Below are 12,443 nucleotides of genomic sequence, written 5' to 3' on the forward strand. Positions count from 1 at the left end.
TTTTAGTGGAATCAAGATTTCAGTCTTAGGATATAGGGTGAATTAAAAGAGAGGTCCAATCTGTGCTGCATGGATCGTGATATGGTGTGTTGCAAAATTCCTGAGCTCTGTTGGTTACAGGAATATGCTATTTCTGTTCATTCTGCAGTTGTAACACCGCATTTTTCCCAAGCAATTCTATGTTTAAATGAAAGTAATTTGTGAACAAAATGTTCTTTTCCGCAGGCAAATCCTTGCGGCCGCTAAGAGGGCAGATCAAGTTGGTCATTTCCTATGGGTGGGCTCGGACACGTGGGGCTCCAAGGTGAGCCCGTTACTTCAGCAGGAGGATGTCGCTGAGGGAGCCATCACCATCCTGCCCAAGCGAGCGACCATAGAGGGTAAGAGCTCCCTTCTGCTTGACTCCCTCTCCTGCTTCCTGAAACGCTGGTGGTACAAAAGTCATCGCCCATATTTTTTTCTCGTATGTGTTTTGTGAATAAATGTGTACAGACATGGTATGCTACAAAGAGTATAAAGTACACTGAGTAAGTCTTCATCTCCTGAATTTTCCTAAATGTCTGTGTTCCTCATCTGAAAACTATACGTTATTTCCACAGTTGAGAAGCTACCAGCAGTTATTTAATAAAGGCACGATTTCAGAGCTTATATTAAGCTGTGGTGATATGACAGGGCCTTTATCACTTAAAAGAAAGTAAACCAAAATGATCTTAACATATCCTGTATATACATAGGAAGAGAAAATCTTGCAATTTATGTATCATCTCTGATATCTCAGTGGATAAGTTTTCTACTGAAGAAGTAAAAATTCATTTTTAAACCAGCAGTTTCCATTTAAACTTAGCTTAACTTTCATTTCATTCAGATCAAGCACTATATTGATTTATACATGTTGCTTACGTGCTTCACAAATATATGTACTTGTACATATACGCATGTGTATATAAAAATTATGGGTAACTTTTTTTACATAATCCCTTTGTTTCTCAACATTTCCTTGTGTTCTGAAGTGTTTGTTGTCTGATCTTTCCTCAACTTGTTATCCCTTTTGTCTGTATAGATGCTTAACTATCCAAATGGCTTCCTCTGGGCAAACCAAACTCGCTGATTAGAGTCCATGTTCTCTATAATATGAAAAGAAAAGTTCTTTACAAGGGAGACACTGAGTAAAGAAAACAAACTCCTTGGCTGGCACATGGCTTTGTGTCAGGCAGGGTCTCCACAGAGTCCCTGAACGTGTTGCCCACATTAAAACAGGTTCTGGTGTCTTCACTCACTGGAAAACCAAATATTTGCATTCATTTTTATTGTGTCTGCACTACCACCTCATTAGTTATTCTTCTCAGGTATATAATATGCTTCATCCTTTTACATTTTTTAAACCCTGGAGGCATTTTTGCATGTTATTTCTCCATAAATACATAAAGTTGATAGACAATGAAGTGTTTTGTTTCTGAAAACCAGGATGTTTTAATAATCTTTTCATACTGTTTTTATTCATCCCTGAGGGTTTCTGGGACAGAAGTGAAAAGTCTGCCAACAGTACACAGAAATAAAAGCTTTCCAAGTTTGTTTAAAAATATTTTCCTTCTATATTACTCATTAAACACATTGGACATAATGGGAAACATGAGGTTTGCTTTTGGACACAATAAGTGACGATAACAGAGTGGAAGCATTCAGATATAGAAAGTTGGTTAAATAACAGTTACAAATATCAGCGTATTTAGTGTATCTGCAAAAAAAAAATGTCCATTGAGCCTGCAAATATCTTCTTATTCAGTGAAGATACTATATATATATATATATTCTATATTCTATTGCCTAAAAGTTGGCTAGTTGCATTTTGCACTTGTAGTCACGTAGATTGCATGATTACTTGTTTGTGATGCTTAAGTTACATTTTCCCTATATATATAACTGTGTTCATTCTTCAGGAGCGGCTGCCATTCAGCAGACACATATTTTGAGGTCCGTGAGTTGCATGTTACTTTCCAGAAAGGGAAAAACACTCAGCCAGAAGTAGGTACTGCACTTGGTATGAAAGGAGAGGCAGAGCAAAGTGTCCCAGAATAGCAGTTGCACTGTCAATAGCAAATGTCTCCTGGCTGCTCTGTGACCGCTCAGAAAGGTTCAGGCTGGTTCTTACCTTTTTCAATCCCGTTCATCCATCCCTAATTGCCATCTGTATCTGCCATCTGCTTAGTCCTGTTAGGAGGAAGAGTAAGGGGATGGTTAAGAGCGCAGAGCAAATTCCCATTCTCCTGAAGCAGTTTTCCAGAACTCAACATTTCTCTTTTCAGACTGATTCCATTTCTGTTTCGTCCACTCAGAGAAACATCCAGTGAAAACTGTTACTTACAGAAGTAAGTAATCCTTAGGTATTAGCATTTCTTTGCTTAGTGAGGCTGTTATCCGTATGGATTGTCTGCCTTTCTTGCATTTAGACTGCTGTATGTTGTTTTGTTTTTCTTTCTGTTGTTGTAGTAATTTCATTTGGCTATGAATCCAAGAGAACTGGAAACAGACATTTTAATGTTATTCTTTTATCATCCAGCAATGAACATCTGCTTCCTAAAATTTAGTAATGCATTTCTTTGGATGAAGACATAAAATAAATGAAATAAGAAGCCTTGATTTTCCCTATAAATTGATGGAAACAAACTAAATTAGCAGGATGGAACTCAGTTTGCCCCGAAGGACCGTGTCTTGAGCAGTATCCCAGCCTAGCAGTCTCCTTTTTGTGTGGTGGTGTGCAGCAGTGCTGCCGCCTGCCCCTGCGGCTCACAGGCTCCAGGTCAAGGCAACAGTTAAGCACCAGCTTAATTCCCACTGGATTTGGTGGGAACTTCTTTATTAGTCATGAATGAGGGGGTTACCCTTATTTTACTCCTCAGGAGCATCTTCTTTTTTTTTTTTCCTTTCCTTTTATCACTGTGTTAAATAGTATTTGCAATATGTTAGAAAAAGATTCCTAACAAACTTCACTGGAAACAGAGAGCACTGCAGCTCCGATACCTTCACCTGAAATATGTGATACTGCTAGCCTCTTCTCACTCTTCAGGGAAAAACGTTAGGCTAATAAGCCAAAGAATGTTAAATTGCATTGAAAATTAATGTGCCTGCATGTTCAAGTGTATATGGTACACTTTGGATTATCAGATTTTTTTATGTCTGTAAAGCTATTGGTCATACAAGTCATAAACTGAAACAGTCATTATATAGAAAAAGGCATTTTTCAAATAACTCTTCTCCCCCAGCCATGACTCTTCAATTCAAAATACAGATGTGAAACGCGGGTGTGTTGCTGTGTTTACACCTATCTAAATAAATACCATTTGAAGCTCCTATTTTTGGTAACAGTGGGAATATCCCGGCAGCCTCCAACTCCAGAGAGAGTCTAAAGCACTCGCTTTCTTGTAGAATCAGGCCCCAGATATGCAGTTATTTGTCTTGATACTTGATGTCGCTCTTGGGACAAAATTTTCTTTGCCATAGTCCCATGGGGTGATTCAAGAAATCATTACATGAACTGAATTCATTCATCTTAAGTCAGTCTTAATATAGCCCGATTGTCTTTGATGTAATTATGCTGAAAGGATGAAGTTGCATCTTATTTGCATAACTGCAGTAGACAGTGAGCCAGAGGAAGCGCACACTTAAATAGTAATCACTTCATGAAAAGTCGAGTTTGGGACAAGCTCCATAGCCAACTTAACCAAGTATCAACTAAGTTGAAAGGCTTTGCCAGGTTTTCAGGGAAAAAAGCAGACTGCATTTATTTTCAGAACAACTATGGCAGCAGAATATTGTGTTCTGGTTATTGTTGCTTTGAACTCTTCCAAAAAAAGGTTGTGACAGCGTGTCCTCACACGTAGAGAAGATTACTAAAACATCAGCCCAGTCCTGAAACTCAGCGTATGCTCAGAGGAACAAGCCCAGTGTGTTGCATTGCAGAACTGCAAGTATCTGTGCTTATGTGTGTAAGAGTTTGCAGTCATATGCCTTATTTTGAATAGTCTTTTACTCGGAGTATATCCTTGTAACATTTTTGTGAAGAGGTGTAATGTAACCACAGAGCGAGTGTTAGTGCTGCAAGATGAGAAAAATCAGACAGTTTAAACAACAGACAAAAGCTGTGTTTTCTAATTAAAGTTTGAATTGGATGTATTATTATTATTATTATTATTATTATTATTATTATTTTCCCTTCCTTTTCCGTATTATTATTATAATATTCATTTTACAATAATATAGAAATGATGAACTGTGGCTCTGCATCCATTTGACATTCATTAAAACAACAACACAGCAGAAAAAAATCCACAAAAAGTCTTTCTTCCCCAAAATGCATTTGATGGGATTTTACCTACTGCTGCTTTGTTCCCCGGAAACCCTTGTTCTTCTTCATTCACCTGAATAGAAAGATAAATGTTGCACGTGGGGGAGATTCCCGTGTCAGTTTGGTGTTGAAGAACAGAAAGAGTGCCCTGCTAATCACGGGAAGGGTGAAATGCCGCGAAGAAGAGCAAGTGTGAGCTACAGGAGGATTTTGGTCAAGCGAAAGCAGGCTGTTATGGAGTACTGATGCTATCAGGATCACAGTAAAAATGGGAGATGTTGAGACAAGTATAACAAGTCCCCAGAATTTCAAGTGCCAGAAGGAAAATGGAAGCACAGTGGAAAATGAAAAGTTGAGACTTCAAAAAAACAGTGTTTTGTTCTTGCAGTTCAGCTGAGCTACTCGCCTTCAGACTAGCAAATTACTGTTCGTGGTTGTCTTTTCCTTAGGCAGTGATAGTCTAAGAGAAAGTTGTTCATTTGCTGCATTTTTCATTTGAGGTCCCAGAAGTTTTGTAGACCATCCAAACCAGCAAGAAACAAAATATGGAAACACTCCCTGGATTCTCGTGGGATGGACCATCATTCCAGCTGCGGACTTCCCCGGATGATGGCTGCGATGAACTGCAACCCTATTTCTTTGTGGATGGAAATGAACTTCTTCCACACTAATCTTTTTAATCACAAACTGACCTTTAAGTATTCCACTGCCACTTTACCTCTTCACATTTCAGTAGATTTAATAAACTTCAGAGCATTTCCTCCTCTTGTTATCACTACTATACCCAAAGCTAATTACATGTTTTAGCTGCCTAGGGTAGCTCTCTTTATTACACCATATAGATGTATATAAGAGTTAGCTGGATGACCCTCTGATTAAAGATGATACTACTACTGGTCCAGACATCAATTAAAGTTCTCCCTAGCAGGCAGATTCAAAGTCAGGAGTTCCTAAATTCTTTCCCTGGAGGACGAGCAGATCTTCCTGCCAGTGATCAGAAAATATCTGTGGCATGAGGGATGGAAAAGCCTGATCCTTTTGGAGCAGGTTTGTGCAGTACTTGCTGAATTCAATATGGAAAGCTGTTGGACAATGCATGTCCAGAAGATACTCAAGTCCGAGGAATGGAGTCAGGCAGATGGCCTTGGGTTTCAGAATGATGGTCTTTCCCATTTTTGTTCTTTTCTTTCCCATTTTTTCTTCTAGTCTAAGCAATATCCACACTTCAGATTTTAAATTTGCTTATATCCAACTGTAGTATCTATTCAGATTAAAAATGGCTCACTAAACTCCTTCAGGAGTGTGGCAGTAGAGAGCATGCATAGTAGGTAGAACAGTAACATTCAGGATGTCAGTTGGACCTTCGAAAAGTGGCTACAACGTGCTGCATGGCAGGCCAGCAAATATATTTTTATCAAATGCAGTTTCACAGCTGAAATGAGAAAATAAGCAGCTTTATTCCTGCAAGAATATTCCTATCGTGCAACTCCAAGATTTATCCTTTCGCCGTTGGTCCTGTGCAGACCTGGGTGAGGTGCTCAGAGCTTGCCCAGGCATCGCAGGCGGGGTGGCATCCCTGGGCTTCCTCTCCAACCTCAAACCTCTCACTCAAGGCTTAGCACAGGAAGAACTAATACCTGGTAAGCCCTTGTTAATACCTGTTAGTATCTTGTTAAGCCCCACATATGAAGTAGTGAAAACTAGTATTTTCAAGAGACAGTAGTAACTTTGGATGCTCTTTTGTAATCTACCCACTCTGATACATTGGGGTCCGCAGGATCTGTAGAAAGCATTGAACACCTTCTTTTTAGGAAACATGGATCATAAAGTCCTAGAGATAGAACTAGAAAAGAGTTAAGTAATTTCTGAAAATCACAGCCATATTTTTAAGGAGTCCAAATGCCTCCAGTAGCTCTTACAAAGTTTCAAAAATAAATATATATAATTTCCATGAATTGAAAATGTCTCTCTATTCAGGGGTATCTTAGAAATTGTTTTCCTCTTAACCTCAACTGTAAAGAAGATGAACAACTATCTACTTACCTCTTGCTTTCTGTTGTTCCTATGCCTCTTTCTGTGCGAAAATTTTTGAATTGGGCTGTTATACTGTGGTTCATGTTGTTAGCATCCATGCTACTGACTTGGCACTTTCAGATATCTGGTTCTTCCTCTAACTTTTTTTCTTTTAAAATAGTCTTCCTTATCTTTCTTACTTATATGTGATCTGTTTTCATGGACGCCAGCTCACAATGAAGTGAAACCAAGGACAGGAACAGCTGTTAAGAGAAGGCTGTTCTAATACATACATATATATGATGTTAATTATTTTGAACGTCTGGCAAAATGCTTTGCCAATGATGAAAAAAAATATTCTTTATGGTCTGAGTTCAGAATTTGATGCAACTAAACAATGGGATTCAACTAGATTTAAGATTAATTATTCAATTCCAGCAAGCTATGGATGTGGCCGAGGTTTGCAATCTCATGAAGCTCTCAGCTATGAGGTTAAAGGATGGCTCAAATTCAGCACAAGGAAGTGCATAGCTATTTAAAAAAAATAGAAGTGTTGCAAGTGCTGTAGACCAACATAACTGTCCTTGAATTTTTCAGTGGTTTGTCTTCCAAAGAGATGGTGAATCATGTTTTTAATGTTTTGTTTTTATTTCCAACAGGAGCTGATTTGCTTCTTTTTTGTTCAGGTGGTATTAAACCTGGAAAAAAACAATGAGAGAGTAGTGATTTAAGAAAAAAATTAGAATTAAATTATATCTCACTATTTAGTGGCTCTCAAATATTTTACCTTCACATCCCCAGTCTAGCAAAGCAAAGGAGCTCAGGGTTCATTTTCCTCTGTGTTAGAGACAGTATTGCATTTTATCCAACATTAATAAATGTGGGCGTGCTGTTCTGCGTCTAGCTATGGCTGCATTTACCCCAGGATGTTTCTCTGGGAAAGATGTGCTTTGTGCGGCACTTACCCACCACCTCCCTGAACAGAACAGAAGGCTGTCTTATATCTCATAATAATATTTGTAAAATAGTCCGGTTTAGATTTTTTTTGTTTACAGCCTGGTTCAGAGTCTTTTACAGTGCTCTGTTGTTCTCAAGCTTTTTCTCTGTCCCCAGGGCGCGAGTGTGTGCTTTTAAGAGAGTAAGTAAGTGAGATGGAAAGATCTTGCTTGGGGGGTTTGGTTCATCCCGGGCTGCGGGGCTGCCGGGACCAGGGGATCGCTGCAGCCTCGCTACAGCAGAGCCCATGGACACCAAAAGCCAGGAGGGACACCAATCATAAGGGAAAAGACATAAGAGAAGTAGCATGGACCATCACTCATTTACTCATTCTTCCCATTACCTCCCCTGAATTTTCCTCTCATCTCCTTGCCACCGCCCATCTGACCTGTTTTACTTTCTGCACTGCTGGAAAGGCTCCAGCATCGGTGGATTTGTTCTTCCTTGGCACCTCCAGGTTGGCTGTTTGAGAGCAGTGGGAGAGCTCAGCGATCTTCCCTTCCCTGCACTGCCAGCAGCGGGCTCCAGCGCCTGGGAGGGGGCACACCCCTGGTTTCTGGGTTGTAAATAGTGTAATTACAAGCAACAACAATCAGGAAATATACTTCAAAGCCGTTTTGTGTCAGTAGTTTGACAGAGCGACTCTGGTTTGGGCCCTATCTCTTACAAGTAGTTTGCATGAAGGACAATATATATAAAGGCTTATTTGCATTTTTTTCCCCAATGAGTAAATTGTCTTTATTAGCTTTGGAATTAAAATGCTAAGGGTGTTGTGTGCTCATATTATTAAGTAAGTAAATACAGAAATGTATCATCTGTTAAGATAGGTTTGTTATTTCATCCTGTACATTTTGTCAAAAAGATGCTTTCAAATGGCACTTCATACTCCTTATAGAAAACCGGTTAGCTGGCCAAGTGCAGGTGAAGGAAGAATTTACCTTTTTGTATCAATCACGCAGTGTTTAAAGTCATTCTACCCGTAAACTTGTTGGGAATGTATCTTTCCCAATGCTGATGAAGCCATTAATTGAATTTAAATTAATACCGCGGTTACCTGAGAATCCAAGACACACTCGCAGCCGTGAAACGTTTGTTATTCATCCCATACATTTTGTCAAAAAGATGCTTTCAAATGGCACTTCATACTCCTTATAGAAAACCGGTTAGCTGGCCAAGTGCAGGTGAAGGAAGAATTTACCTTTTTGTATCAATCACGCAGTGTTTAAAGTCATTCTACCCGTAAACTTGTTGGGAATGTATCTTTCCCAATGCTGATGAAGCCATTAATTGAATTTAAATTAATACCGCGGTTACCTGAGAATCCAAGACACACTCGCAGCCGTGAAACTTTTATTGCATATTGATTCCAGCCTGTTGAAAAGTCACTCTGGGAGTTAAGATTAGCTTTGATTCCTCCTGGCTTAGTGCTGAATCTCATTGCCGCTTGCCTGTGTAAGTACAGGCTCATGCTACAGGATTGCAGCATGCAAGGACAGACGGACGGACAGACGTGTGCAACGGGCCGGGCGGTGGGCTAGGCTGAGCGCTGCCAAAGGGAGTGTGCTTTAGCTGGGCTGCTTAGTGAGCCAGGCATCACGCCTCCCTCGTCTTACACGCTTTTTCATGGGCTGCCGGTTCGAAGCTTCATCATGGAAAGTGTGGGTAATTAAATGTTGGCTTAAATACCGCTGCACGGTGATGCCCAGTCTCCTGAGATCGATGGATATGGTAATGCTAGAGATTCAGGCAAACAGGGTCTATTCCCTGACTGTAGGCAGAAATTGTACATTCACTGCGGTGTTGCAGTAGCAATGCAGTGCTTGACTTTAAAGGGTTGAAGCGAAGGCTTTGGGGAGAGGTTTAGTAAGTTCAAAGAGGCAGTAGCTTAAGGGCAGCATTATCTTTTAATATGCAGATACAGAGAAGTTAAGAAACACAATTTTTGCAAAGTTTCAAATTAATGTTACTTTTGTAGTTTCCTTTTAAATTAAGGCATTGAAGCTTTCGGGGGGTTTTTTCTTTTGTTTAAGATTCCCTGTAAGTGTTAGTCACTGAGAAATACAGTCTCAGCTGTAATCTCTGTGCTGCCGCAGACTCAAAGGAAATGCCCCATAGCACTCCAAACCTGAGCTCCCGTGAGGCAACGCATTCAAAAAAACCCCACATACTTCTGCAACTCAAAAGGTAAACTTCTACATCATTTCAGTGTAGTGTTTTGCTGAAGTTACACATCTGGCTGTTTTGTGATGTTCAGTTATTGGAGTTCTTTTGGGGTTTCTTAGACAGTTCGAAGGCTTGATCTTTTTAGAGTATTAAAGAGAGTTATCTGCCACTGCTCAGTGCAAGACACAGCTCATAACCGCAACAGCATTAGCAAGAAATTTTATCTCAAATGGGGTTTGAACCAGTACCTTTTCAAATGGCATTGCTGCTTCATAGCAAAGAAATTAGCTAGAAAGCTCTAACTGGACCATAAAGAACCATTGTAAAATAAAGATTTAGGGAGCTTTCTCTTTGGCCCCTTGAAATGAAAGAAACTGTTCACCCAACCTGCAACAGACCTGGCTTGCTCAAAATTGAGGTACTTCTCTGATCCGAGCCAGCTGTTATTCATTCCGTGGGTGTATGCGTGTGTCTGTATTTCTGCATTTTGCGTGTCGCTCCCAGGGCTTATCTTGGCATTTTCTCTTTGATGTTCATATTTAACTATTATTTCAGGACACTGGAGATTGTGTGGGTGGTTGTTCTGAGAGAGAGAGATGTGTACACACACACACAAACTAGAATGGTTGATGCAGTAAGAAGAGGTAATTCACAGAACATTATTTAGCTATTGATCACTGTTCAGATATATCATCAGTGGTCTTTGTTTTGAAATACCCTGAATTGCATCTTCTGAAGGACGATTTTCCTCTCCATGATCTAACACTGAAGTTGTCTGAGTTGTCTGTTGGACACATTTGGGCAGAGTATTTCCATCCAGAAAGGAAGAATTTTATTTTTAGAAAGCCTGCTATCTTTGTGTGCCAGCTCCTGATCTGCATGTGATCTGGTAGGCACCTCCAAGCCTTCCTCTGCGGGTTTGCTCTGCGCAGAAGGCGTTAATGGGTATCCGTGATTAGAGCAGCTTCACGGGGGAGCGTTTCTTCCTCCACACAGCAGACAGCCATATGCTGCTTTCCAGCATCTTTGCAAGGCAGCAGAGCCAAGGGCAGCTTAGGCTGGCAACCAAACTTTCCATCCTTGCAAGGGGTGTTCAGCAACACGTGGGTAGCACACAGCAAGCACATGAAGAAGGTAAATGACTGTTTCCTATACAACCCCCCAAGATCAGGAAATCCTAGTGTTTTCTAGTGCTGTTAGTCTTTGCTTCTGTGCAGAGTTTCAAGCCTCATTTGTTGATAGGAATTAATTTTCTGTTTGTTAGTAAAATTGGCAGGATTTCCAGGATCTGGGGAGTGATGAAGCTCAGGGGACCTCACTGGACCCTGCATGAGTGAGCCCCTCCTGGGCCACTGAAACAGAGCTGGCTCGTGGAGAATTATAAAAAAATAATGTTTTAGTTTGGCTTTCTGTTTAGGCATAGAAACAGAAGTCAAGAAAAGATTTTACCACCTTCTCCCACTCCCTTAGAGCAGTACTGGCACCGAGCACAGCACTCGTGTTGTTTGCCTCCTTGACTCAACCCAGCCGATGCAGGGAGCTGAGAGGATGTTACAGTACCGAGCTGAGAGCATGAGCAGTTTCACTGCTGAAAGAAAGGAGCAGGAGGAGGGAATTAGGGAGGGTGGGTGGTGAGGTGTTCCCATAGCCCATCTGAAGCATCATGCCCTATGTCTGCCAGCATGGCAGGGTCCAGATCTGGGGCTGCTTCTGTGGGGATGGAGAGGAAGAGGGAAGAGCTCCCCTCTCCTCTTTGCATGAGGGTTGCATCTCTCCTGATATATCTTACACTATAATTTAAGAGGTTAACGCATTTTTCTAATTCACAGGAAGTATATTGGCAGAGTATTTGTTTTGCCATTTATATGGCAATATATGGAAAATGGAATATATGGAAATATGCCATACATATTTCTTGTATTTTTCATGTAAAAAAGAAATTTCAGGAGCTTTCTGAAATAAACTGTTCCTGTTTTAGGTAAAAATAGCCATGAATGGTCCCAAATATCTCGTTTTATAAATGCCATTCTGCAGGAAGGCTAAGAACCACAGATTGTTCCTAATGGAACAGATAAGTTTTCATCTCTGATATACAGCTTTGGCAAAACAGAAAGAGTTTAATACAGTATGTAGCATTTCCAGTCCAGTGCCTGGTGGACTGCCCATGGATATTGCAAAATAGGCAATGAAGAATGACACTTATTTGAGCAGAAGGACTGATGGTCTCGGTGTTTGTTCACGTTTGTGACAAATTTGGGCTCAAGAAAGAGCTCTGAGTAAGGACTTTGGGATTAGGTCCATGGATACTAGGTGGCCATTTATTTTCCTTTACAATTATTACAGTGTTTTAACTTGGGAAGCTTCAAACACTGAAACTGGGGGCAGTGAAACACAGAATACAAATACAATCTGCTTGTGCCATAAGGTGATGGAAGAAATAAAAGGTTCAGTCATCAGTCTTTTCTACAAGGGTTATTTTTTGCAACAAAAAATTAAAACAACATTAATATATTAGAAATTTAAATGAAAGAAACAAGATCCCCCTGCCATCTGCTGAGTAAATACCAGTGTAGCCCATTGGAGGAGCATCTGTGCAGGGGGAGGCAGAAGCCAAGATGAAAAGCAGCTCCTGCTCCTCCCGGTGCTGGGGAGCACCTCCCGTAGCATCGCGCCGTCAGCAGCCGCCCTGCCTGCGCCTTTGTACGGGGTTCGTGTCGGTCATGAAACAAGGCAGGTTCCTGTGTGGTAGCAAAGAGGAGCGGAGATGCATTGAACCTGCACTGGCAGCTGAACCTCGCGGCACCCCGGAGGCTTGCTTTGTTATTTGTTGGGTCTCATTTCATTAAGTCAGTCTGTGCTGTTCATGCCCTTCCCCACCCAGCTGCCTGGAGGATGAGAGGGCAGGTATGTATGTTCAGCACGCATCACT

At 40.8% G+C, this 12,443-nt stretch overlaps 1 protein-coding gene across 1 annotated transcript in view; it reads left to right on the plus strand.

Annotated features, from left to right (window-relative positions):
* GRM7 (glutamate metabotropic receptor 7) overlaps window positions 1-12,443 on the plus strand; it is a 298,621-nt gene that overhangs the window by 174,704 nt on the left and 111,474 nt on the right. Inside the window, exon 5 of the mRNA XM_009283647.2 lies at window positions 226-380. Coding sequence (XP_009281922.2) covers window positions 226-380 — 155 coding nt within the window. The remainder of the gene's footprint in view (window positions 1-225; window positions 381-12,443) is intronic.

Source organism: Aptenodytes forsteri, unplaced genomic scaffold, assembly GCF_000699145.1.
Source record: "Aptenodytes forsteri isolate BGI_AS27 unplaced genomic scaffold, ASM69914v1 Scaffold267, whole genome shotgun sequence".
Taxonomy (NCBI): Eukaryota; Metazoa; Chordata; class Aves; order Sphenisciformes; family Spheniscidae; genus Aptenodytes; species Aptenodytes forsteri.